Source organism: Penicillium canescens (assembly GCF_028828765.1).
Source record: "Penicillium canescens strain IBT 15451 chromosome Unknown utg000011l_segment0_segment0, whole genome shotgun sequence".
Lineage (NCBI taxonomy): Eukaryota > Fungi > Ascomycota > Eurotiomycetes > Eurotiales > Aspergillaceae > Penicillium > Penicillium canescens.
This window is the reverse complement of record NW_026703973.1, coordinates 1038543-1063489: the sequence shown is the minus strand read 5'-3', so window position 1 is coordinate 1063489 and position 24947 is coordinate 1038543. Positions and strand designations below refer to the sequence as shown.

The following is a 24947-nucleotide window of genomic DNA, read 5'->3' as shown; positions in this document are numbered from 1 at the left end:
TTGGCAATATCTTCGTTAGCCACACAATCCAAGATCAATAATAATCCTGGTGCGTGCACCAAGTGATAAACTTGCTGGACGGCATCTGTGCTTTTGACAGTTGACTATCTCATCAGACCTAAGTGATAACCCATGCTATATTCTGACTAGAGCATGTTGTGACACCCGAAGCCCAGCTCTAAGAATGAGTCGTTAGCGTAGGTCACAATCCGAAGATCCGATATCTGCAGTTTCGCAAATCGAATCGCAAGACTCCCTGTTGCAGTGCTTCCGCCATATTTCAAAATCGTCTGGTTTGTTGATGTCGGATCTACCTGTGGTAAACGGAGGGCCAAAACTTGATACAAAGCCTGTGCCACAGTGGATGCCCATGCCGAGTATCGACACATCCTCAAATGAGGTTTTGCTTGCAAGAATACGACAAGTTCTGCGTCTACATTCGAATATTTACGGAAAGGCCCAATCCTTTAGTTTGCCGCACAACCTGAGGAAGAATTTAGTACTGCAGTTATTCTGGCCTATGAGAATCCAACTGTGACTTATAACCATGCACAAATCCAGCTACATGGTCTCCTACGGACCACCGAGCACGAACTCCTTCTCCAATCTGGACAACTTCGCCAAAGAAATCGTTTCCTATTCCGGCGCCTGGTCTCGCAGAGGTATCTGGGGTCATCCAATCGGATGGGTTGACGGCAACAGCATGTGTTCTGACTAGATGTTGACCGATAACAGGTGAAGGAATAGATAAGCCATTCATGATTTGCGCTTTTCCTGGGCCTTTCACAAAGATCGCAGACTGAATTAGGAGTCGGTCATTGTGGCGGTGTGAAATTATAATTCTTGAGTTGATGCGTTGTGATCGGCTTCTTACGAAATTCAAAGTTTTCTGGGGATTGGCTTGGTATAGATTTGCAGAATGTATAAAGAGTAGAAGTATCAAAGTCAGTGCTACTACCACTGCAGCAATAGGCTTGGGCTGCACCCGCTAAGAACGCCAAGTTGTTTTTGGGCGCAATACTTAGCATTCACTTGCAGTATTAGATATTAATTTTTGTATAGTTTTGTGAACTTTTGGGGGCCTGCCTCAGGTGTCGTAGATGGCTCGGGCCAAAGATACGTAGGCTGTCAGTTGATAGCCTGTTGATAGCCTGTTGATAGCCTATCAGCATCGGGTGAACTATGTCATCGTGACATCCTACTATCTCAATAATGTTCCCAACAAAAGACATCCTAAACTCTGACACACTGTAGGCTATACGGAATTATCTGTTCCAGATAAGCTAATCAAGAAGTGACTACAGTTTCACTTGTACTACATTGTGTTGGGCGACTGTTCAACTATATATATCTCTGGAGACTTCCACCAAGTCTAGATTTGAACAGTTCAATCTACCACAGAACAGCAAGAACATTCACATCTCAACCTCTGAAAAGCAGCCAAAACCTCTTTGAAAATGCAGGAACCTACCTACGACCCTAGGTAAGATTGGAGGACCAATCAAGCTGACAAATTGAATGACAAGCTGATATTGGCTTAGCCGCCCCATGCCGGCTATCGAGATCGCCTACTCCTATCGACTCGTAGGCATCCCAAACAAGTCCATCGTCAGCCTACGCGTCGAATTCCCTCCCAATAGCTCTACCCCTCCTCACCGACACGGCGGCGCCAACGTGGGAGCCTACGTTCTGGAGGGCTCCCTTCTAAACAAGATGAACAACGATCCAATGAAGACGTTTCCAAAGGGAGGAAGCTGGTTCGAGGCGCCTGGATGCCATCATCGCATCAGCGATAATGCCAGCAAGACTGAGCCGGCAACCCTGATCGCTACCATGGTGACGGATACCGATGCCTTTGAGAGGGATGGGATGGCTGCTCTCATCCAGATTGATGAGGAGTATAGACCTGCGGCATGAACAATGACTCTCCACCGGTGACGAACTTACACTTTATAGTTCATATACGTGATGAGGGTGACACAGTGAATGCGTGCCACGACTATGTATCCAAACAGTTAGGCAATAAGGAAATATGAGTATTTTTCGAGCCGCATCATGCCATTGTGAAGAAAATCAATTAATGCTTTACTATTCTTCATAGCAAAGTACTGCTGGAAGGGTTCGGACCGCCAAAATGCAATGTTTATGTCCTCCTTGGGCGCCATCGCTAAACTGGCTTGTGTGCTATCTTTGCACATAGACGATTCAGCCACGATCATCAGCAGTTCTTAGCAGTGAGAGCGACAACAGTGAAGCCACATATGATGTTAAATGATAAAAAAAACTATTCCTGCCATTCTGGCGCTTTGTGTTCTGGTCCTCCCTTGCACCACATTCCAGACGGTAAATTAACCCGGCGAAACAAATAGGGACACAGGCCAGGCCCTTCTTTGCTACGCCTTCGTTACTTCAGCACAAAAGCAATCAAAATCCTAATTTATCCTTCTTCTGCAAGTTTTGATGACCTCGACCTATTTGCAGTGACATCGCGAACTACCACGGCGATACAAAAGTCATTCCACCTTTAAATGACGTTTTTACCTGGCCTCAGTAATGCCAGCGGGTATATCGACTGACACACACATTCAATGAATGAGATCAGTGTTATGATCCGGACTCAAAACAGAGATCAAGTTCTCGTGGTTGGCAACAATGTTCAATGCAAGGGCCCGCTGTTATGCTGAGCGGAGGAATGTGGGCTTGGCAACTATGAAGGAGTTCAACAAGGTCTGATTATAAGGCTGGCTGGCAGGGATTTTCGAGACGCGACTCTGGCGGGGAATTTATTTTGCGTCAATATTGGGTTCAAACCCACCTAGCTTACAGAAAATGACACATACGAAGTCGCTGTTGCTGACCTTGATGGGCGCCGCTGCCCTGATTGAGGCAGCCCAAGTTCATTATAATCTCGACCTTACATGGCAGAAGGGTGCACCGAACGGAGTGGAGAGGGAGATGATCTTCGTGAATGATCGGTTTCCAGGTCCGCCGTTGATCCTGGATGAAGGAGATGAGATCACAGTGAGTCTGATAGTGCTCTGTTTATCTCACACGCTGAAAGAAATAGATAGATGTGACCAACAACTTGCCATTCAATACATCTGTCCATTTCCATGGCATTGAGTAAGGCCTCCTTCGGCAAGAAACCTACCAGAGAACCGGAGAATACTAAACTACACCAGGCAAACCAACACCCCATGGGCGGACGGAGTATCAGGCCTATCTCAATGGGCCATCAAGCCCGGTGAAAAGTACCGGTACCGGTGGCAAGCGACGACTTATGGTACATACTGGTACCATGCTCATGACAAGGATAGAATGATGGATGGTCTATATGGTGCCATTCGTATTCGGTGCGTATGCACCAGCATTTCTTCATTGCAGTTCTAACCAGAGAACCAGCCCATCTGCCAACCGAGAGTCACCATTTGCAATGATCTCTGACGACCCCGCCGATATTGCAGCCATGACCAATGCTGCGCATGATGCCCAGTTGGTAATGCTGTCTGACTGGGACCATCTCCCATCCGATGAATACATGGATGTCCTGAAAAAAACGGGCTATGATATCTTGTAAGGCTCCAAGTATGAGAGAAAGAGGGCGATGCTGACAAGACCAGTTGCTCAGATAGCATTCTCATCGATGGTGCAGGCTCCATATACTGCAAAGACCCTGAATATTTGACAAACCTCCAGCCGGCCCCGGTCCGAGCGGTCGTAAATGAGAGTTTGACGGATAAAGGGTGAGTCTTTACCTTGCTAGACCGACTGAGAAAGACTCTAATATTAGCTAGATGTGATCCATTCCTGCGGGTCCTCCAAGGTGATTGGGAGCACCACCCAGAGTTACTTCCTGAGGGGATGAACTCCGGATGTACACCCAGCGATGGTCCAACCTCCGTCTTCGAAGTGGCACCGGAAGCTAAATGGGCCAGTTTCAACTTCATCAGTGCAGCAAGTCTCAAATCTCTCATCTTCTCCATCGATGAGCACCCGATGTACATATACGAGGTCGATGGACGCTACATTGAACCGCAACTTGCCCATCAGGTCTCCATTTACAATGGAGAGCGTTACTCTGCCATGGTCAAATTGGACAAGGAAGCTGGCAGCTACACCATCCGTGTCGCTGGTCACGATAACCAGGTCATCTCTGGCTTTGCGACACTCTCCTACAAGGGTGGCGAGCAAAACAAGCGGGAATCGACGCCATACATCGACTACGGTGGCAGCAACACCACGGCTTCTGTGATCCCGCTTGACACAAGAACCCTGCCGCCATATCCTCCTATCCTACCTGCGGATCAGGCCGATGATTTCCATCTCCTAACCCTCGGACGGATCAACTCATCCTGGGAATGGACTTTGGACGGAACATCATTCCTACCAGCCAATCTGAACCAAATGGAGCCAGTAATTCTCAACCCACAAGCACCTGGCTTGGATTCTTCCCTCAAGATTGAGACGCGGAATGGCACCTGGGTAGATATTGTGTTCCAGCTTGCCATCCCAGCGCCAACCAAACTCCAGCCACCGCACCCGATGCACAAGCATTCAAACAAGGCATTTTTGATTGGGGCTGGAAGGGGGAAATTTGGGTGGGGATCTATCGCGGAAGCACGAGAGAGCAGCCCGGACAGCTTCTTCAACACGCCTCTGTATCGGGATACATTTGTGACCGCGCCGAACGGAGAAGCCTGGATTGCTATTCGGTACCAGGTTGTGAACCCGGGCCCTTTCCTTTTGCATTGCCATATGGAGACACACTTCTCTTCGGGTATGGGCCTTGTGTTGCTGGATGGCATAGATGCTTGGCCTCAAGTTCCTGCTCAGTATCTGTAGTTTACCTGATTTTGTATTCTATCATTTCCTATCCTGTCCTTAATATATGTGATTTCTTTCTTTCTAATTGGCTCGTCAAATATAATCATCTGCCACCATCCAACCTGGTCACGTATGAGAACACCGCTGACGTCATCATTATTTGTTTGGTGAATGGCTCTCGACTTATTCGGTGATATACGAGTTCAGAATCCAGAAGGTAATGGGACTGACATCATCATCATAATTATAGCCATGGATATCGCTTGAGCTGTTTTTTTAAAAGAAGTCTTAACGGAACGTCAGAATCAGTAGTTCACACAAGAACACCTTTCAAGCACAATGGAATACGCTCTTATCAAACGATATTTGGCCAGATCTTCTGCTCCCTATCTTCCTAGACTTACAAGAGCCTCGGTGCATGGGAAGGCTGAGTCTCAGCCTAAGGGGAACGATGAGCGTACGGCTGCTATATTTATTCAACCTGTTGCACAACATCTGACATACTTCGTTAGCGGTGAACGTCGGTGCCTCATTCCCGGATGACTTTGAGGACTCTCCTTTGAAGTCAGAAATCCTCAAGCGGAGAAACAAAAACCCAGGCGTGGAGGAATCATACCATCCCGTTAGTACATTCCCACGCATCCTGTATCTTTCGACATTGACCATTTGATTGATAGACGATGGAAGAGATATACGACAGCGTTCGGGGGAAGATACCAGTGGGGAAGAAACAATCAGCCAAACCTGCCAAAGAGCCAGAACGGGAGCCCGAGTTGGATGAGATGTGAAGATTGTTCATCACCCTCAAAATGAAACTTGGCGTACGGATATTTTGGTGGTTGGATGTGCTTTTATATACGTGGCGATTCGTTAGTCTGCGATAATTGAAGGTCAATTTAGCCCCGTCAAACTCCAGTCGCCGTACTAAATAGACGATTGATTTAGGATGATTTAGGGGAGAAGAGATATGTTATATTTTGGTAACAGCCGTCACAAAATAAATTGCAAGCTAGGCTCACTGAGGCCAGATGTAGCCGAATCGAAAAAGGAACAAAAGTCGAAATTTCCGTCCGGTAGCATATCTGAAGCAGGCATACCAATAGACGGTGGATCTGGGAAAGATAAACCCACGCCCCCCAAACCAACAGGGGTATCTTTTGCCAGCGATAATAGCTCTCGAGCAATAATCCCGATTTCACGGTATGTCCGCTTGCCCAAAACCCAATGCTCACTGAGGCGTTTCAAAGTGCCCATCGCCAAACGAATCTTCTCACGGCTCTGGGATAATCTCTGGCCATGGTAGATAAATCGACAAGCTGATAGATGTGCGATGGTCACATTGGCAATCATGCAAATTATGAACGGAGAGTGTGATTTCATGTTGGTTGGCAGAGTCAACAATTCATCGATGCTGTGTATAGCCTTCGTACATTTGAGGGTGTGAAGGTCTTTTTCTTTGGCGTTGTTGCATTTCAGTTGCTCTGATGGCGCCCTGGGAGCACAGTGTGAGACAGACTCAATTGCGCTGTGCGTTAATGCGGACAGCGGTCGGTGAATCTCAATGTTGTACCTAAGCAAATGTTAGAGATGTAATGTAAAGGTGAAGTAATAGGTAACTGACGTGTGCATGATGAACAATGCCTTGAACATCACTTCATCAATAGATCCATCAGGCCGAATGGGCTCTCTCTTCGATGGAGAAAGAAGGCTGTACCACGCTCGAATGCTGGTATCAGAGGCGGAAGCCATGGCAATGTAGAGTTGAGGGTCTGTCGTACTCCCCGGCGATAAAGCCCGATCAACTGCCAGAGTCAGACCAATGAGCTCTGCATAGGACGAAAATTCAGTGTCTTCCTCGGTGCAAAATTCACGGTTCTCATAATCCTCTATTGATCTTGGCGGTGGCATGTTCTGATACAAGTGTCAGTTAGAGAGCTGGCAAGGCAGAGGTAATGCATCCAACGGCACAAGTTGTTTGTCCTTAACACCTAAGTAGCAAATAGAGATAAACATGTGGAGGAGTTCACTTACTCCGCTTTCATATTCATCTTCCTCGCAGGGAAGGTCTGTAGTTGTATCAATGCTACTGGTTCGAAATGGATATGTGTGTGTGCTGCCGGCGATGTGGGCGTCGGTGATGTAGATCACCCACCAAGTTCGTCGCAAGCTTTCCTCAAGGATCGGGTCGCCATGCCCATAGGTCTGAGAGCATTCCTTCCTATTCATTCCGAGGGATACTGCCATGCGGATCGCTTCATCAAGTAGCTCGACGCCTCGGTCTGGTTCATTGCACCAATAAACGACGATCGAATAGAGAAGTACAGCTTGAACATCAAATGCAGTGAGAGACCGAGTTGCCATCCGAATTTCACTCACTGCCTCTTGGGCACGCTGGTACCACAATTCAGACGGGCCTGAACTGTCAAAAATTGACCCAACATAGCACAACACCCGAAGAAGGGGCTGGATTGCCGGATCGGTGAGTCGTTGCTTCAACACATGCAGTGGCAGGACGCAAGGGTGTGCCGCGTGAAATGACTCATAGTATAGTCCCAAATATTGAGAGTTCGAATTGAAATACGCTTCAGTTTCCCCGGTAGCAGCAATCGAAGATGATGAAGAGGGGTTAGATGTTTGAAAATGACTGTCCAACGACGACTCAACAGAGCTCTCATGGACTGGCTTTTCAAGCGGATATGTCGGCTGCTTTGCTTTTGGGTTTCCACGCCGTCGCGAAGGAGGATAAATGCACTGTTTTGTCTCCGTCTCACAGCGTGAGCATATTGGTTTGCCGCCGTCGCATCGCAGATGCTTATAGCGACATTGTGCACAAGATAGTGAGTTCCTCGTCGCGGGTCTCGTTGAGCTCTTCCTTACCGAAGTATCAGCCATTTATCATAAGAAAGGAGATTACAGTGAACAATAAGCGTTAAACGGAGAGTAGTGTTGAAAAGAGTCAACTTTTGGGGGGATCAATCGCAGATTAGTCATACATCTGTCGCCGCGCTTCCTAAAAGCGCTCGTATCAGATCCGCGCTTTGGGGCCCGACACATTGCAAGTTTCTAGATGTCCGATGCTTTATGCACGCTTAATTATGTAGTAACCACATGATCTGCAGGAATGTAATTGCACATGGACTTCCATTGCCTCCTATCGTATCATACGCACAATGAGTAAAATACTCCGTAAATGTACACGAATTTCGGGAAAGCTCGTGTTGTCGTAGTCAAAGGGTAATTAGCGACCGATGATAGATCAAGCTGGAGCTAGGAGCTCCACTTTAGTTACAGTGGGTGCACGGAGATACAAATCTGGGAGGTGGAAAGCGTTGCATTATTGAAGATAAAGTATTCGTAGCAGCCATAGTAACTTAACGCGGGCAAGAAGAGCAGGTGAGGTCGATATCAACGATAAAGGCCCCCACATATGTGGAAAGATCATGTTTGAGGCAGCCGACTAGACTCTTCAGTCTCTTTCGCGACAGAAACATCGCTATCCCAACGCTTGAACGCCCGAGTCGGCAGTTTCAAAGCAAACATACGATCAATCTCCATAGGGGTCCGACCTTTCATCTCTGGGACAGTGAGCCACGAAATGATGATTCCGACCGCAGCAAATCCAGCCATAACGAATCCAGTCTTGGCGCGCAGGTTTCCTTCATCTGCGTTGTAGATATATGGCAAGATGATAGCGAATACACCTGTGCCAACACCGGAGGTAAACCATCCAATACCTTGGGCTTTGGCTCGGAGTTGGAGCGAGGAAGTCTCCGATGCGACAACATGCGCTGCAGGCCATGTTCCAAGACCAGAGACCATGGTCACCACCATCATGGTAATAGCTGTGTACCTATTATTAAGTTAGACTAACCTTCTAAAGATTGATGGCGGATTCCTACCAGATCATCACGGTACCGCTGAAGCATCCTGCAATTCCCATGGCTAGCCATAGTACCATGGCAGCACCCAGAGTTCCCAATATGAGAGACCTTCTACCAAAAGCATTCAAAGTCCACAGGCTGACCACATTCGCAATCAAACCTAGTCCAATGCCCAAAATCAAAAATATCAAACTATTTGTCGAACTCATGCCCACGATCTGCATGAAATATGAGGCGTTTGCCAGTAGCTGTAGTCCAAACATCTGCGGCAGCAGACTCGCAAAAGCAACAATCAAGGTCCTCCGTGTATTGACTCCTCTGAAACAGTCAATGTACCTGTGCGTGTTCTTCTCCTCCTGTTCGGCTAAAATAGAGGCCTGTAACTCTTCAATAACAGCCTGCGAGTCAATTCTTGCCGTGTTAAGTTTCTTCTGTGCTTTCAAAGCCGCCTCCGTTCTTCCTTTCCTCAAAAGCCAAGTCGGACTCTCTGGTAAAATGGCCGCCAGTACAAAGGGCACAGCTGAGAATGGCCACTGCGACGCAAAGCAGATACGATAGGATTCGGGGCCTTTGTGCTTGAGCGAAGTGTAGACCACGACAGACCCGACTAGTTGTCCAAGAAGTGTAAAGATCGGATAAAATGCAATAATAGGTCCTCTCAGAACCACTGGGAGAACTTCAGACATATATGTCTGCGTAACGCACAGAAGAATCCCAATGCAGATCCCTTGAAAGAGTTTACCCGCGAAGAAAGCCCCTCGACGCGACTCGATGCTATCGGGTAGATCGGAGATATAGCATATCGCAATGGCAATTGCAGAAAGGAAGCTGCCTATCGCAAGGGTCAAGCGACGACCGCGGCGATCTTGATAATAGCCACCGAGAATGGAACCAATCATCATGCCAATGCAACTCGATACGTTCCAAAGGGAGAGCCACATAGACGGTATTATGTATTTGCCGTTGAGCTCCTGTCCAAAAACGAGCCTTCAGTATGTGAGCAAGATCCTGGCTGTGTCAAACTAAGGGTTGGGAGGTATACTGAAATTGAGGCATCGCGGCCACCGTTCCCACGATAACGAGGTCATATCCGTAGAGCAGAATCGCCGAACTTAGGGCGAGACAATACCCCACGATCCTCGGCCATTTCTTGATAGATTGCCATAGTGGAATGTACGACTTGTTCTCGCTTGTGCTAACGCGAGAGATGTCTTCCACGCATTCTAAGCTGGGTTTGTTTTCTGTGGCCATCTTCAGTCTGCACTTAGGGGTAAAGACAAAATGAATCCCTGCACACGATACAACAAAATATCAGTAGATAAAGAACCCCATATGCATCCCCTAGGGCGGGGAACGGTCAGTGCCGAGGATTATTGTGAAATGTAACACAACCGGGACGTGATGCAATATCAGTCGATACGAAAATCCCAGCCGCATTTGGAAGCCTCTCCTCGAATCGAATGTCCCATTTTCGTGAAAAGAAGGAAGCATTGACCTTGTTTCGTAACAGTTGCAGGGTTAGCTTCATGTCTTTTTCCCTATTTGGGGACGAGGCCCACCCCCGCACATTTGCCAAGTGATCGTCTATAAAGGTTTGGCCCTCGCTTAGATGCAATATGGGTTTCTTTCATTGTTTCCCTGCTGCTGATACGTCAGAGTTTCGATCATGTGAACGTCTCGCGTTTCTGCGGTTTATATGGCAACTCAACACCACTATCTGCGTTGACAACTGCAGTATCGGGATGCAAAAGCTCGAAAGTCATGCGCCCATGCTTTCGGCATCTGGGATAGTCAATCATCAACAAGATGTAGCTCTGTATGTAATAATATTACTTTGGTCATTTTGATGTTCGTAAATTTTGAAAGAGTTCAGTGGAATCGGCCAAAAACATAGCAACGCGTGGTTGGTGCCAAAGGGGGCTGGCTTGGCGACCAAGCTGCTTCAATCTATTCGAAGTAGTACCTAATTACGATAGGCTATCCCGGCGAATATGGGAGGGCTGTCAGGGTAAACAAAGAAAGTTGTCCTCTCCCACAGCAAAGGAGATTTCACTTAAAAATCCCACTGAAGACTGGGAAGCAGAGACGCTTCTACCGAAGCAAACAAAGGTGTCTATTGGCTGTTTTTGGTAAGCCTAATTTCATTGATCATCTTCCAGTCAACTGGCCTCAAATTTCATCTGATTATGACCGGGCTTCTCTCTTCTCCTCTAGATCACTCAAGTGCTTTCGCAGAGCGTCAATCTCATTGTCCAACTCTGTGGATGAGGCGAGTCGATATTTTAGTGTTAAAATCCCAGCGGAGATCACGAGAAGTGCAATCGAAACCAGATACGCCCACTGTCCAACCTGTTGTGGGCTCTCCTGTGATGGGCCGTCGTTGTATAGAGTCCACTCAACCCATACGACGAATGCGACGATAGTGAATGGGCTAATAATCATACTGAAAACAATGCCGAACAGAATCCCAGCGTCAACTGAAACATGCAAAAACGCCTTAAGAAACTGCCAAGTGAAGAAAGGCCGCAGTCGTCGCAAATGTGAGGGTTGCTTGGCGACAGATGTTGCATTCCCGCCCTCTTCATTTCCGGGTTTCTCGTTTACTGGGCGTTTCACTCCATTGCGAACATCTTCTTTGAAGTCGGTCCAGATTTTCCGTCGACTTTTGTAGATAACTACGATCTGAGAAGAGGGGATTCGCGATTTGTATGGGAGAAACCTGAAGACCAGCAGTAGGCAGTTGAGAACGAGACATAGGATGATGAGACTGTAGATGTACCGCTTCGAGTAAAGAATTTTGTTCCAAAATCCGTGGGATGATGGCGCTGCGGAGTCTTCTTCTGTTACCGTAGCTGAGTGCAAGGAGCTTTGTTGTCGTAGAATCTGGCTAGTATTGAAGCAGGGGTTATAGCAGATATCCCCGATTTGGCCCCAGCGTGAAGTATTCGAGAATGTCTCCCACACGCTATTGTTCCAAGTCGAAGTCCTCCAGGAGTCCCCCCAACCGTCACTTGAGGTGTCACTATACGGTGGGAAGTCGGGATAGCAAAACATGTACTGCAGCGGAGTATTTGGTACTTTCGCGGCATAGATCAGAGCACAGATCGAACCCGCCAGCATAAGGATATTCCAGAGATAAAACAAAAGGTTGCGCGCTCGGTCGTGAGTCAAGACTCGCGACCAGCTTTGGAGGGGTAGGAACACCAGGTAACCAGTAACGACAATAGCAAGAACGGCATCGGCATCCAACTCCAAAGAGGCAGGTGCAAGCATGAGATGGTCCGTTTCCGTGACCAGTTGAGGAAAGTCCTTCGTGAGACTCGTGTTTGAGGATATAAACGGAATAGTAATGAGACTAGGTTCCTGTGGCTTTTGTTGACTGGAAACGAGAATGAACGCTTGGATGGCTGCCGTCCCTGCATATGTCGCCGCAGCGCCCAGAAACACGTCCGCCAACCATCCAGTCCATCGGGTTACACAGCTTGCCAGAATGAGAGCATAGAACAGGTATCGGGGACATGAGTTGTATATTGTGCTGATTGGGTAGTAGCACAGCGCCTCTTGGGCAACGAACAGGGGAGTTCCTGTGCTGGGATCCATCAGGGCGATGCCTTCAGCAGTATGATTGGAACGATCTCCAGGGGAGTTGAGTTGAGATATCCATTTGGCAAATTAAAGGCCTGATTTCTCGCAGGGTAAGGATCTTCTTGCCTGTTTGGTGCAGGCTACTTTTTTGTCGCCCTTTGCCGCTTCTGCCTGGAGTGAAGCTCAGTCCTGACGTCATGGATTTAACTATGAAAAAGGGGAACAATTTCGAACAGATTTTGTTGATATGCTATATACCTCGTAGGAAGTAAAAATCAGAAAGTACAAAAAAAAAAAAAAATTAAGAATAGTGAAGGTGTTCATTGGGATGTTCAATATATCGTTAAAGACTTGGTAGCGTGCACAATCTCACCAATAGCGAGAGGGGAAAACAATCGACTTTAAGAACCTTACAAACCAAATAAGAATATTAAATGCATATTTCAAAATCAATGTATCTATTTAGCTCCTAGTCTATGGCCGAAAAAAATATATCTTGAATGTCCAACAACATCACTCTGCGTATTTGACACCGGACCTCCGTCTTCTAATACAAAACCATTCAACCATTCCATTACTTCCATCACTTCCTCCTGTCATTAATCTCATCTACGATGAACATCACCAGTTTGGTCAGAGGACCACCACGACGCTTGGGCCGTGGGTTTTGCCTCCTGCGAGATTGATGTTCCTGATAGCCACCACTTTCCATTTCAATCGCGTCACTCTGTCGATCGGAAACACTAGGCTGGTGGGAGTACTCCGGACTTGGTCGCACTTGGAGTGTGAGACCAATTCCTAGACACACGAGAACAGTAACGATCTCTTCCAAAACAGACATCACCAGCTGAACCGTGACATTTCCCGAAAGCATGCTGAAGTCAGATTTGTGGCCGAAAGAATAGATAAATGAGTAGATCAGTCGAACGAGGATCAAAGGAAGTGAAATTCCGACTGCGAGGAGTAGGCGATGTTCTCCGTCCTCGATGCTATGGGAACGATTTGCAACGAGGAGGAATAGGATGCACACCCCAACCCAGGTGACCAAAAAGAGAACCAGGGCAACTTGTGTCTTGGTGTTTACCAGGCCGTGGGTGATGTCGCTATTTTCGGTACTTCCGACGATGCTCACAATCAAGGCAACTAGCGAAAGAAGACTGACGGCTCGGAAGAGCAGGGGGGAGAGAGGATTGGCTGTCTTTCGCATTATGGAGTCGTTTCTAGAAAGACAATCAGTCACTGCCAAGTGATTAAATAAGTCAAATGCTACTCACGCTCGCGATAAAAGACCTACGCAGGCTAGGATCAATGGTGATATCCCGAGCGACGTGCAGACAGCCCATGTAATATAAAGATCGATATTGGAAGGCGCATTTATTGTGGCCAGATAGCATGCTGCACCGGTAATGCGTGCAAGAGAGAAAACAACAAAGAAGTACCAGCCGGAACTCTTTTGAATCCATGGTGAAATGCCATCCAAAGGGCGAGGAAGAAGGTTGGAATGTAAACGATGATCTCTAGAATTGAGATCCCATGCCGATAGTCGATCATAATGGCCGGTGAAGAGATGAGTGACGATTATAGACTTCGAAATAACTGCTTTGGCCTTGTATGATATTCAATTCATGGGCATTGGGCTGCTATTTAACTACCTATGTCCGTCAGCTCGCATTCATATCCCAAATAGGACTGCTAAGCTTCTTGAGGCTGTGCGGTCAAATCCAAGGTCAGAGCCACACGCCCCGTGAAAATATAAGATTGTGGATCTGCATCTTCTTTTGCAGGGCTGCTTACTCCTGAAGGTTTAGTAGATGGGGACCAGTAGCATCCGGGCCCCTGTTGTCTCGTCGCACTCCTAGCCCAATTAGGTTCAGCGCCTCGCCTATAGAGAACCATCGCGGCCACCGAAACATAGCCGGTCTATCTACTGGGCATGCCAATGCTTTTGTAGATGGACAGCACATATAAAGGAGTATTTGACATTTGACTATGTGAAGTAATATTAGTTCCGATGATACGACACTCATATCAAGTCCAAGTTTTAACCAGCCACATTCACTAAGACCCAGGCCAACATGGCCGCTATAACTGGCTGCGAGCAAAGACCCACTTAGATTTTTCGCAGTACCTACTGCATACTGAATCGGGACTAGCGTAACCACATAGCCCTGCGCCTCAACTGAAGCCACTGCTGCCTACATTGAATCAAAGTCGAAGTTATGTACATCGTCGTAATCTCGGGCTTGTCGATATGGCTCGAAGCTCTTCCGCATCAAGTGATTAATGGGCTACCAATTAATGAGCTACTAAGCCAATTCGAGGCGGTAAAGACGTTATTTTCTAGCAATTGGTAAATAGTATGCATGTTGCTTGGTGCTAGAGCACCAGGCCCGGAACACGAGGCGACGCAGACTCCTTACGTCTGTGATAGTCGACGCGCGCATACTTGAATACAGAGTTGCACAAATTTGGGCTTGCCACTATAATTTGCTATCTAGTCCAACTTTGAAGCTCACTTTTGCCATTGAAGTTTTATTCCTTGCTCTCTAACTCTTTTACAACCCGATCATAAAAGCCCAGCTTTCCAAAATTAGTATACGACCCATACACATAAGCTATATTCTGGCTCCTCTTGCTGCTAAGGCAAGCCGAGAGTAGGCTATCTTTAAGCTCGGCCAATCTTACCATTTCAATATACTCCCTTCGCTCGCGCCATTTTTCTCGTAACTCCTGACCAAAGGGCTGCCCATCTTGGTCGTATTTCTGAGGGAAGTCGAAGGAGACAGGAATGGCTGTAAGAAACTCGGGGAACGCGATGAGCCCTCAGGGAACTGTACATGCGCTTCCCATTCGATGATTCCCGTTAAATCGAAGCTATTCCCATTCACCATGATGTTACTATGAAGAAAGTCACCATGGTCCAGAGGGATTGGCCCTTCGTTGCACAAGGACAGCCGGCTAGATATCGCTTCGATCTGCGATGGGAAATTCTCGATAATCATAACCATCTGTTCCGCCGGGATTGGACCTCTCTGCATCATGCGTGTGATTGTCTCTTTATCCTGCTTAATCTTGACGCTGTCGGCCCACGCCTCGAAGAATGGGGTTGCGGTGTCGAACGGACGGCCGATTCCTGACAAGGGACCATACTCGTATCTGCCCTCGTTGTTCCGGACAATCGTCCCAAATTTTGGAAGTCGTAAGGATGTCAAGTAGTCCTACGGTGTGAAGTGAGCGTCTGAGTAGCGGTACAATCCTGCGGGCCGGACAGGGGACGCACATGACACTTCCCCACGGAGCAGTAAATGTTTTGTCGGTGTTCTCTAGGTATCACACCGCGATGGACCCCGTAGCCGCCCGGGGCATCTATGTGCTGGCGGCGAGCAGCTCATCAGCACGAAAGCGGCGCCCACCAGATTAGTGGTCACTGTACGTAACGTATTTCCTCTTCCGGGTAGGGCTTTCCTATCTGAGCTGCCGCCGCTTTTACGAGGGCGCTCAGAGTGAGCTGCTCAAATACATCACGTGAGAAAGCCGGAGGTCCAATAAGCGCTCACTGATCGCTCACTGATTACTCAGACTGGTCAGAGGCTAATGCTACTATGTGTAGTTATTTATGATAGAGCTCTGCTTCACTCCGAATCAATCAATTAATTTACCCATGAATCCGGTATACTGTATTCATTTACTGGTATATTGTGTGCTTATTTACTGGGCCATTGTGTCTTTATTTCTTAGCCTATTATGTATTCATTTAACAGCCCAATGTATTTACATCCCTATTGATGGAGCAGTAAACAATATGCCCGGGCATAGTTTGAATGGTGTTCAATGGTAAAAGTACGAGTGAATAATATGTCGATAGGTATATAAGATAACTGCAACGTCGAGTTTCAATACTTCTCCTCAGACGTTTTCAACATGGCTTTGGTAAGTCAAAGATTCCACCTGGGCATTTACGAGATTTCGGGCCACTGATGTCAATATTATCAGAACTATTTCGATATTCCCGCCATTCAGCGAGAGACCAGCCGCGTTCCTCGGGCTGGATCCGAGAGTGTCCTGTATGGTGTCTGGAACACCATCCTTACATGGCAATTCCCCGTCCAACAGGGCTATGTGACACGCCCCCAAGACCGTCATACAAGCCAAGCGGGGCAGCGGGGGTTTTCAGATTTGCATACGTTCCAGTATCCGTCTGCCCAACAGCGAGCCAACAAATTTCTGATTGTGCAATGCAAGAGGACTGGTTTGGAAACACGAGCCTCGACCTGGGGGGAAGGTGTGCAACAACTCGATCAATATCTTTCTGCAACCCACCGCACCCGGCATGTCAACCGAACGCCGGTATATGGGATAATTGCGGTGGGCATGTATATGCGCGTATATCTGTACGACGACGCAACCAACAGTGTTCGGGACATTGGTGATCCCACGGTCCCATCTACAGCTGGACGCTTGCACCTGAAGAATGATCGTATTGCTATCCAACAGATACTCGACCATATCAAGGCCAATCACTGAATACATAGCTAGTCATATAGGCATGTATCATACCGAATAACAGACATACTTGATTTTCTGTCTTTGGGCGTGCACTGGATAATTGTAAAGTTGGAATGGTAGCTACCTGTTGTAAGAAAAGTTCATATTGAGTAGCTAACACTGACCATCAGCATTAGAGTGGGAATTCCTCTTCAAGGAACGGAATCTCCAAAATCGGCTTGCCATCTTGGCTTCTATTCCTCTGCTCTGTTTCCGTTTGTGTATACATATACCTCCTTGTAATAATAGTCTAATCCATTTGGTCAGTTATACACTGAGGGGCTGATTACCCTAAGCTATGTTTCTGAGAACAAAGAGAGACAGCAATATGTATGGTATTGATCTAGCTACGAAGAAGGGAAGAGAGAAGCTCTCAGTTATCTAACTAACTCGTTACCTGAACTGGCCTGACACCCGAGGCACCAATTCCTCAACATTTTCCTTCCATCAATCAGTCCTGAGATATTCAGTATTGGTATTTATACCCGATCTGATATTATACTAATAACGAGGAATTCATGACTTCTATGGAAGCATTTTTGCTAGGTCTTATTCTAACATCTTGTACTAGATAGGCATTTTTTTTACTCTTTTTAGCCCTCTCATCTAGCTATGTGAACAGAAGGTTCTAATGTCGCGAAATTTGGCCTTGCGAGCTACGCCCCAACGGCTTTACTATACAGATTGTCGGAATAGATGGAGCTGCAGTCAACAAATTCGATAGAAAAGGACCCCCCAATCAAAGAAATTGCAGATACTTAGAGAATGATGAACTAAATCAAGTCGAACGCATGGCAGTGTACTAGCTCTGAGGAATTCGAGAAAGGATGTGGATATTTAGCATCGTTGGTTAAATGGATTCATTAGAATGGTAAAGTGCCATAACCGATCTGTCATAAAGCAAGAAAAAACGAGGGAACCTGTGATACTATCTCCCAGCAAAATGTCTCTGTCGAATTTATTGAAAATTTGCGATGATCTCCCCTAATTGGTCCAAGTAATCGCTCGCGGTGTGCCAATCCACTGGAGGTATACCATTTATCGGAAAGAAGGCCCATCAACCCTAGCCACAAGAGCTGCCAGTCCACTGAATCAGTCTCTAGCAAATTCACCTCGAAGAACAAATCACGTCTGGATTGTAATCGGCTTCTCCAAAAGGCATCTGGTAAATTCAATGCAAACACAGATAACATGTTACGCATATTCTGCACATCGGATTGAGTGTAGATGATAGGGCAAATGATTTCCGCCACCAGAAGGGAGATTTCGAGTGGAAATCTGTTGAGATAGGAGCTTTTGCGTTTTCCAACCATATTTTGGGCAAGCTGGATTGTATTTTGAAGCTCGGGTATAATCCATGGATTGACATAGATATCACAGCCGCGAAAGTAGCTCTCACATCTCACGTATGGAACCCTCTTGAGCTGGGCACGAAATAGGGTATCTATGTCAGTAACACCCCATCTAAAACCCCATTCTTTATGGGTTTGCCAATACTGCTTCCCGGCTTGAACAACTTGACCAAGTTTCTTCTCGATCAACTCTTTCCCTGCCAGATGGCCAAGGATCTCCCAACAATAATAGTGAAACACATATCCCATATTTTTGTGTTTATAAAGACTTGGATGCATCCAGTAACTTCCTGGATGGAACTGTGTGAATATTGTGTCATCATACTGTGGTATCGCCTCTCGTCCAGAAATTCGTGCGGTGTTTTTGTCTCTTGGAAGATGGTACGGCAGACCACAGAGAGGTGGAGCTGGGCCAACTCCCGTGAGAACATATTTTGAGGAAGAAGCATATCTGACAGCTTGGATTTACTTTTAGCTTCAAATTTAAATGTTTCTATGAGAATGTCAACTTACCCCCTCGATGATAGCAAGATGATAGCCAAGGAAATTTGGAGAAAGTTTTATTCTCCACTTCGGTCGATGGCACGAGAATATGCTCGGGAATCGGGAATTTGCGATGGATTTCCCATTGAGACTCCTTGAGCACATCCAGGTGATTTTTGCTCCTCGTTCCATCGTCAAACCTCAAAATATATACACCACAAAGTAGACATATTGGTGAATAATTATGAGGCTCATCGGATTTTGAGGGTTGGTCCGGCATTTTGCAGGGATAAAACATTGCAGAGGTAAAAGGAAAACCGTATAGGAGACAGCCCTGGAGGAAATAAAAGACATGGAGAGTAAGTAGGATGACGAAGTAATGAGCGGCACTATCGGATTTGGAACGTGAGCGCTCTAAGCCAAATAGGACTATAACCTTGGAACCCATCTTTTGATCGAATAGACATGTCATAGAGGGATCAGCCTTCAAGGCACAATATGCCGCTATCATTCACTTAAAGATGGGAATCCCACAGGTTGGTATAGAAACAAAAGTCACCCCCGGGATCATGAGATCATAAACCCATTATGTTCCAAAAAGTTTCAATATAGACAAACGCCTGGCATCATAATATCAAAATTAAATCATAGTAATATACGTTTCCAAGCTCTGCCCAAGAACATTAATAAACGGCCACTGAGTACTTGTTCCAAACAACCTAGCCCACAGCTTGAGAATCCCACAGAAGCCGGTTCCGAGTCTATCCTCTAACTTCGGCAGAAATAAGCAAGAAATACGGACGATGTCTTTCGATTTCCCACGCCGGCTCTTCTGCCACATCTTCTTTTGATGGTGACCAGTCCTTGAGTGCTGTCAATGCGAACCCACTCTCCAACAATAGTGTCACATATGTCTCAACAGTCCGATGGTACTTCCTGACCCCCTCTATACCAAGCCAATTTGTTAAGCGCAATCCTTCCTCGCCATAGGAGTTCAACGGCCAAACTTTATGGTCTGTCGATGCATCCCGGATCACTCTCCAGTCTGGCCCTGGGTGAATGGGTGCGGTGCAGATGGGATGTTCAACTGAAAACACCAGTTTCCCTCTTTGTCCATTTGCAGATGTCTTTCTCAAAGAGGCGTAAATCTCGCGGAATAGCCGTCCCAGATCTGCAATGTAGTGGAAGGTGAGAGAGCTGTGAACTAGGTCATACTGTCCCTCCTCTGATTCGCTGCTGAGGGTGATACACTCCAAATCGCTGATTTCAAACGTGACTTTCGTATCGGAGACTGAATCACCACGATTTTGTTTGGTAAGAGCAGCCTCCACCTCGAACTCTTTAGCGCGGTCGATCATTTTCTGGGAAATGTCGACTGCTTTGATAGATGCAGCGCCGTTGTCACGGGCCCACCGAGTGAACCAGCCATATCCACATCCTAGATCGAGGATTTCCTTGCCGTTAAGGTTGTCGTTTGTATTGTCAGTGGTGGGGGATGCAGCGTTCAGGATCATGTTCCAAATAACGGGCCATTCTGGCGCAGCCGAAATCCCATGTTTGGATCGGGGAAGTTCTCCGTACGCAGAGAAGAACTCCGGGTCGTCGTAAATGTTTTGAGACTGATCAGACATTGTGGGGTCGATCGATCTCAACGTTGTAAAGGAAGTCGGCGAGACGAAGAATGATCACTTGGTATCGGTGAGACTGAGTGTGGGGTAGCAGCTGCGTGAGAACAAAAATGAAGAAACGGTTCGCTAAGGATATTTAGCAGACAAAATTTTGGCAGGCTAAGGTGGTCTCTGGGGAAACTTCCTACAGTAGGCAAATTACGAGGCATGGCGGGTCATCCCGATCTGGTCCCCGACTGTTATGTTTTCAGTGCATAATTTATTCTTCGGGTCATAAAAACTCCGATCAACTCCATTATCTAAATCTAACTATAGAATTTGTGTCTAAATCCTAGCTCTGCCATAATACTAGGCTGTTCGTTTCTTGCCGAAGTACTCTAACGAGGAGGTCCAAATACCTCTGGTGCCAGTGGCAATTTCGCGGCGTCCATCATACAGTGGATAAATGACAACAGCGCCAAATGCACCGAATTGCCAGATGATTGACACCGTTACCCACCCCGCAAAGAATGGTTTTGTGAAAATATAGTCACGGTAGAGAGGAAGTGGCCAAGCAACAAATGTGACCAACACAATAGCCACAAACATATAGCAGGCGATTTTCAGCCATCGGTAAAGCTCTTTCAGAGTTGCATCGTCGAATGGATGTTGAATATTGTCCAAGCTAATCTCGACTGAGCCAGGCGATGAAATAGCCGACGGAGCATTCTTCTCGCTGGCGCCAATGTGTTCGAGGTCAGAGTTGGCTTCCGAAGGTCCGTCGGCAACTGGTTTCACAGACCCGGTGACACGCTTTTCGTCTGTCTGATCCTCCTCGCTACTTTCGTTCAGTGTGCTTGTGTCTGACGCCGCATGTATTTGAGCCTCGTCTGCAAGCTCAATGCGCAGGAATTCCCTCCAGTCAAATGTGGAAGGTCGGTAAAGCGACAAAATAACTGAGTACAGTGCCGGCGAGAAGAAAGACGCGATAGCGGCGTAGAGGGCAGGATAGTTATTTGAAGTGGCGGCGATGTCAACAGCACCATACATTGACTTGGCTGTTGCGAGCCAGACGGCAAGACCAGTGAAAAAGCCAAGAACAGGTGAGACAATTGCAGCCAATCTGGTTTGACGAGACCAGAACAAAGTGAAAATAAGCGGTAGAATTCCAGGGCATGAGATGATCGGTCGTAGATAATTGATCCAGGTCATGTTCGCGCCTCCATAGTTCATCGCGATCGAAATCCCAGTGATAAAGACGCCGTGGATTACCACAGTCAAATGACTAACCCGGACAAGCTGTTTATCTGTTACCTTCGGATTTAGATAGGTCTTGTAGAGATCATATGAGAGGATACTGCTGACAGCGATCATGGAAGACGAGATCGTGCTCGTCAGGGCCATGAACAGCAGAAAGAAGAACCCGATTATGCCTTTGTCTCCAATCAGTGCTTTGATCGTGTATGGCATAACCATTCCCATGCTGACTTCCGTCGAAGTGAGAGCACCAGGGTATGTCGGGAAGATTGGAGTGTTGTGGATTGCTCGGGCAGTTAATCCAAGGACTGTTCCGAGGCCCCATGGAATACCAAACACGGCCAGCGCAGCAATATTATATCCTGGCACTGTGGCCTGGACTTCGGTTGCGAATGATTTTTGCCAGAACGCGGTATCCTGATTGATAAAATGTCAGCCTCGGGTGTGCTTTGGCATGGAATTAGGAGCTACTTACCATGACAACGAGGGCCAGGTTTCCGAACTTTAGAATCAATCCCCAGATAATGGCGTTCTTGGACTTAAATGTGAGTAGAGAGCCCTCATAGTTCCCAGGGATATAATTATCGCCAGCTGTCGCTACGACCTTATCATACAGGCCGCCCAATCCACCGACCTCTTTGTTGGTCAGAACGGCGATCGTGAAGTAAATGATGAGGATCAATGCAATCGCCGTGTGTAAGAAGTCAGTCAGGAATGTGGCCTTCAGACCACCCACTGCTGTATAGAGAACCACTGTAGCGCATTTAGTATTTGATGCCAAGTTTCCATATCAGTGCAAACTCACCTCCAAGTGGGATGAGGATAGTAGCTGCAACAAAGTGCATTCCAGATACCCCGTAGATCAGCTGGGATCCGGTCATGATCATGGAGGCGCAACCAAAAACGTTGTTTACAAGATTGAGCACGACAAAAACAAGATGTCCGATCTTGCCATATCGCATACGCACGATCTCAAGGGAGGTATGAGCATACGGCACTCGGATCTTGGCCATTACGCCAAGTGCGGCCATTAATGCGATCTGGAAACAAAGGCCAGATCCCCACCACTAAACATTTGTCAGTAGTGAACGCATGATCCCAAATCCAGAGCGACATACCAAAGGAACTGCAAGTCCATATCTATAGCACATCGCAGCTGCCAAAACTGTCTCATTAATCCACATCCATGACGAGAAAACCGCAGATGCAGTTAAGCCCGTGCCAACAGATCGATTGGCGACCATGAACATTTCAGATTTTCCAGAATCCTCCGCCAGATACGCTTTTTGAACCTTAACTGCGATGAGAATAACACCACAAAAGACAACACCAAGCCCAATAAGCAGACCATAGGCCGCTCCCTGGGATATCAGCGCCAGCTTGGCCGTATCTATCGTGTTAGACATGATGCTTGGCTATGCTGAGAAAAGCCAAGGTCAAATGTGCAGCGCCGAGGAATATTTAAAGTCTGTAGATTCCATCATATCTTTATGCCAAGAATTTTCTTGTCGAATCTGCAGCCAATTGAAATTCTCCGGGAAGTTGTGAAACAATGAGTTGCCATGTGGTGGGTGCTTCTCACGTCGTCCATGTTCGCAATTGCGTTATACGGGAAAACTAGGATAAACACGGCTAAAGGGGTTGGAAACAAGTCTATTCGAACGTCAACATAAGTGGAAGTTGCGAATTATGTTTGGATATGAGGGGGATGTTGGTCGGATTGCGTGCCATCATCACCCGATGGCGAGAAAATCACTCGCTATCGCGAGCAAAAGGGTCACTGCGTTACTCCACAACTTGAGAAGGGATTACAATCTGTCGGCCGACATAAATCAACATTTTATTAACAGCATAACCTCGGAAATTTCCAATCGATAGGGTTGGTCTTGGTATACCACTAGTCGGTTGGGGCCCAGTTTTGTAAGTATTGAGATCTCATGTTTTCACAAAACAAAAATGGAGAATTTTTCTAAAGTGGCCAGGTCCAAAGTCTAAAAAGGGTCCAATTCCTATAATCTCTCGAAGATAAGGCCAAAATCCTTCACAGTTTGATCACCACTTTGCCCGTATGTTTCGCATCCCAAAGGTGATCAAACGCCGCCTGCGAATCTTCAAAAGAAAATGTCACACTATCCATGATGGGTCTCAGACCAATATCCTTCTCTGACAGGAAGTTGCACAATGTTTGATGGTCAATTTTGGAGCCAACATTGATCCCTCTAGAGGAACAATGCGGTTAGTACTTCTATGATCATAGGTGACAAGGGGCAACTTACCTAATGGTGGCACTCTTTAGCAAAGTCGGGAGGACTGTATCGGGGAAGCGATCTACATCAAATCCCCCCAAAAACCCGACCAAGGAAACAATCCCTCTTCTAGCAAGAGAGGAGAGGCTTTGGGCAATCGAGGAAGGCCCAACGTTGTCGACAACAACATCAACACCTCGTCCGTTGGTAAAACGAAGTGCGTCCTCCTCCCATTGAGGATGGTCTCGGTAGTTGATAGTATCAACAGCATCTGAGCCCCCGATGGCCTTTGCCAGATCGAGCTTTTCGTCAGAAGACGAGGTGATGATGGGACGGATGCCAGCGCCCAAGCATATCAGTAGACTGAACATGCTCACTCCACCAGTGCCTGAACATATATGGAGATTGTTATTATGTTTCATGGTGATTTAATATGGATTCGATCCCACCTTGGAGAAGAGCAGTGCCTTTGGATCGAGGCATGTCCAGCGCGTTCCACGCCGTTACTCCTGCGCAAGTGATACAAGCAGCCTGCCAAGAACTTAGTTTTTAGCATCACTATATTTTAAAACATGCTAACCTCTTCCCAAGAAAGGTGCTTGGGCAAATGGAATAAGACATTTCGGTCAAACACCGCATATTCGCGCAATACTCCGTGGACATCCCCACCCAACACCGATATCTCTTCTTCTGTGCCGTCGATATTGTTCAAGTCAAATATAGGCGCAACACGATCTCCGATTTGGAAATCATGAACCTCAGATCCAATTCCGACGACCTCAGCGGCGCAATCGGATGCAGGGATACATCGCTCGATAATCTTAACCGGGTACTTCCCGTGCATCATTGCCACGTCTCTGTAATTCAGGGACACGGCGTGGATGCGAATCAGTACTTCATTGGACTTCAGAGAGGACGGAAGCTCCTCCGTGACCAAATCAAGTGTTGTGGGCGTGTTGCCCTTGCTGTGCCGGAAGGCTTTGTAGGTCCTGGGGAGTGCCATCGTACAAATGTTCACAGTAAGGATGATTGGAGAATGTCTTCAATGATTGTTGAGATTATGGTCGAATTTATAGATTTAAGAAATCCTGGATATCTAGGATTAATAACAGCATTGTATGCCTGCCGGCCTCCCACTCATCGGCCTCCCATCTGGCATCCCACCGG

The 24947-nt window shown here is 47.0% G+C and overlaps 12 protein-coding genes across 12 annotated transcripts; 4 read left to right on the top strand and 8 right to left on the bottom strand.

Moving 5' to 3' along the window:
- Window positions 1–1457: 1457 nt before the first annotated feature.
- N7446_013134 (cupin domain-containing protein) lies at window positions 1458–1917 on the top strand (the record flags this gene model as incomplete). The annotated part of the gene is made up of 2 exons (XM_058521876.1): window positions 1458–1483; window positions 1542–1917. 2 exons carry the CDS (start codon window positions 1458–1460, stop codon window positions 1915–1917), a joined length of 402 nt encoding a protein of 133 aa, XP_058365353.1.
- Window positions 1918–2410: 493 nt separating this feature from the next.
- On the top strand, window positions 2411–4914 carry abr2 (laccase abr2). The gene is made up of 6 exons (XM_058521875.1): window positions 2411–3021; window positions 3068–3123; window positions 3183–3353; window positions 3403–3573; window positions 3621–3743; window positions 3795–4914. The coding sequence occupies exons 1-6, from the start codon at window positions 2830–2832 to the stop codon at window positions 4840–4842; spliced, it is 1761 nt and encodes a 586-aa protein (XP_058365352.1). The 5' UTR covers window positions 2411–2829; the 3' UTR covers window positions 4843–4914.
- A 129-nt stretch (window positions 4915–5043) lies between these two features.
- N7446_013132 (uncharacterized protein) lies at window positions 5044–5771 on the top strand. Its single transcript, XM_058521874.1, has 3 exons — window positions 5044–5281; window positions 5337–5446; window positions 5502–5771. The coding sequence occupies exons 1-3, from the start codon at window positions 5164–5166 to the stop codon at window positions 5610–5612; spliced, it is 339 nt and encodes a 112-aa protein (XP_058365351.1). The 5' UTR covers window positions 5044–5163; the 3' UTR covers window positions 5613–5771.
- A 43-nt stretch (window positions 5772–5814) lies between these two features.
- N7446_013131 (putative C6 transcription factor) lies at window positions 5815–7185 on the bottom strand (the record flags this gene model as incomplete). The annotated part of the gene is made up of 3 exons (XM_058521873.1): window positions 5815–6394; window positions 6446–6735; window positions 6856–7185. The coding sequence occupies 3 exons, from the start codon at window positions 7183–7185 to the stop codon at window positions 5815–5817; spliced, it is 1200 nt and encodes a 399-aa protein (XP_058365350.1).
- Window positions 7186–8262: 1077 nt separating this feature from the next.
- On the bottom strand, window positions 8263–9956 carry N7446_013130 (uncharacterized protein; the record flags this gene model as incomplete). Its single annotated transcript, XM_058521872.1, has 3 exons — window positions 8263–8674; window positions 8724–9692; window positions 9748–9956. The coding sequence occupies 3 exons, from the start codon at window positions 9954–9956 to the stop codon at window positions 8263–8265; spliced, it is 1590 nt and encodes a 529-aa protein (XP_058365349.1).
- A 933-nt stretch (window positions 9957–10889) lies between these two features.
- N7446_013129 (uncharacterized protein) lies at window positions 10890–12305 on the bottom strand (the record flags this gene model as incomplete). Its single annotated transcript, XM_058521871.1, has 1 exon — window positions 10890–12305. One exon carries the CDS (start codon window positions 12303–12305, stop codon window positions 10890–10892), a length of 1416 nt encoding a protein of 471 aa, XP_058365348.1.
- Window positions 12306–12873: 568 nt separating this feature from the next.
- On the bottom strand, window positions 12874–13497 carry N7446_013128 (uncharacterized protein; the record flags this gene model as incomplete). Its single annotated transcript, XM_058521870.1, has 1 exon — window positions 12874–13497. The coding sequence occupies one exon, from the start codon at window positions 13495–13497 to the stop codon at window positions 12874–12876; it is 624 nt and encodes a 207-aa protein (XP_058365347.1).
- A 1325-nt stretch (window positions 13498–14822) lies between these two features.
- On the bottom strand, window positions 14823–15656 carry N7446_013127 (uncharacterized protein; the record flags this gene model as incomplete). The annotated part of the gene is given in 3 exon segments (XM_058521869.1): window positions 14823–15082; window positions 15094–15508; window positions 15627–15656. 3 exon segments carry the CDS (start codon window positions 15654–15656, stop codon window positions 14823–14825), a joined length of 705 nt encoding a protein of 234 aa, XP_058365346.1.
- A 555-nt stretch (window positions 15657–16211) lies between these two features.
- On the top strand, window positions 16212–16814 carry N7446_013126 (uncharacterized protein; the record flags this gene model as incomplete). Its single annotated transcript, XM_058521868.1, has 2 exons — window positions 16212–16220; window positions 16284–16814. 2 exons carry the CDS (start codon window positions 16212–16214, stop codon window positions 16812–16814), a joined length of 540 nt encoding a protein of 179 aa, XP_058365345.1.
- A 2617-nt stretch (window positions 16815–19431) lies between these two features.
- N7446_013125 (class I SAM-dependent methyltransferase) lies at window positions 19432–20301 on the bottom strand (the record flags this gene model as incomplete). The annotated part of the gene is made up of 1 exon (XM_058521867.1): window positions 19432–20301. The coding sequence occupies one exon, from the start codon at window positions 20299–20301 to the stop codon at window positions 19432–19434; it is 870 nt and encodes a 289-aa protein (XP_058365344.1).
- A 345-nt stretch (window positions 20302–20646) lies between these two features.
- On the bottom strand, window positions 20647–22940 carry N7446_013124 (sodium:solute symporter family protein; the record flags this gene model as incomplete). The annotated part of the gene is made up of 4 exons (XM_058521866.1): window positions 20647–21951; window positions 22010–22287; window positions 22340–22601; window positions 22653–22940. 4 exons carry the CDS (start codon window positions 22938–22940, stop codon window positions 20647–20649), a joined length of 2133 nt encoding a protein of 710 aa, XP_058365343.1.
- Window positions 22941–23575: 635 nt separating this feature from the next.
- Window positions 23576–24783, bottom strand: N7446_013123 (zinc-dependent alcohol dehydrogenase family protein; the record flags this gene model as incomplete). Its single annotated transcript, XM_058521865.1, has 4 exons — window positions 23576–23753; window positions 23811–24168; window positions 24230–24311; window positions 24361–24783. The coding sequence occupies 4 exons, from the start codon at window positions 24781–24783 to the stop codon at window positions 23576–23578; spliced, it is 1041 nt and encodes a 346-aa protein (XP_058365342.1).
- Between the last annotated feature and the right edge of the window lie 164 nt (window positions 24784–24947).

Bases quoted from the DNA above. Each gene is read 5' to 3' on its own strand.
- abr2 (XM_058521875.1), top strand. From the start codon at position 2,830: ATGACACATACGAAGTCGCTGTTGCTGACCTTGATGGGCGCCGCTGCC. The intron at 3,354-3,402 runs GTGCGTATGCAC...CCAGAGAACCAG, and splicing joins TATGGTGCCATTCGTATTCG to CCCATCTGCCAACCGAGAGT. The intron at 3,574-3,620 runs GTAAGGCTCCAA...TGACAAGACCAG, and splicing joins AAAACGGGCTATGATATCTT to TTGCTCAGATAGCATTCTCA.
- N7446_013132 (XM_058521874.1), top strand. From the start codon at position 5,164: ATGGAATACGCTCTTATCAAACGATATTTGGCCAGATCTTCTGCTCCC. The intron at 5,282-5,336 runs GTACGGCTGCTA...ATACTTCGTTAG, and splicing joins GCCTAAGGGGAACGATGAGC to CGGTGAACGTCGGTGCCTCA. The intron at 5,447-5,501 runs GTTAGTACATTC...TTTGATTGATAG, and splicing joins TGGAGGAATCATACCATCCC to ACGATGGAAGAGATATACGA.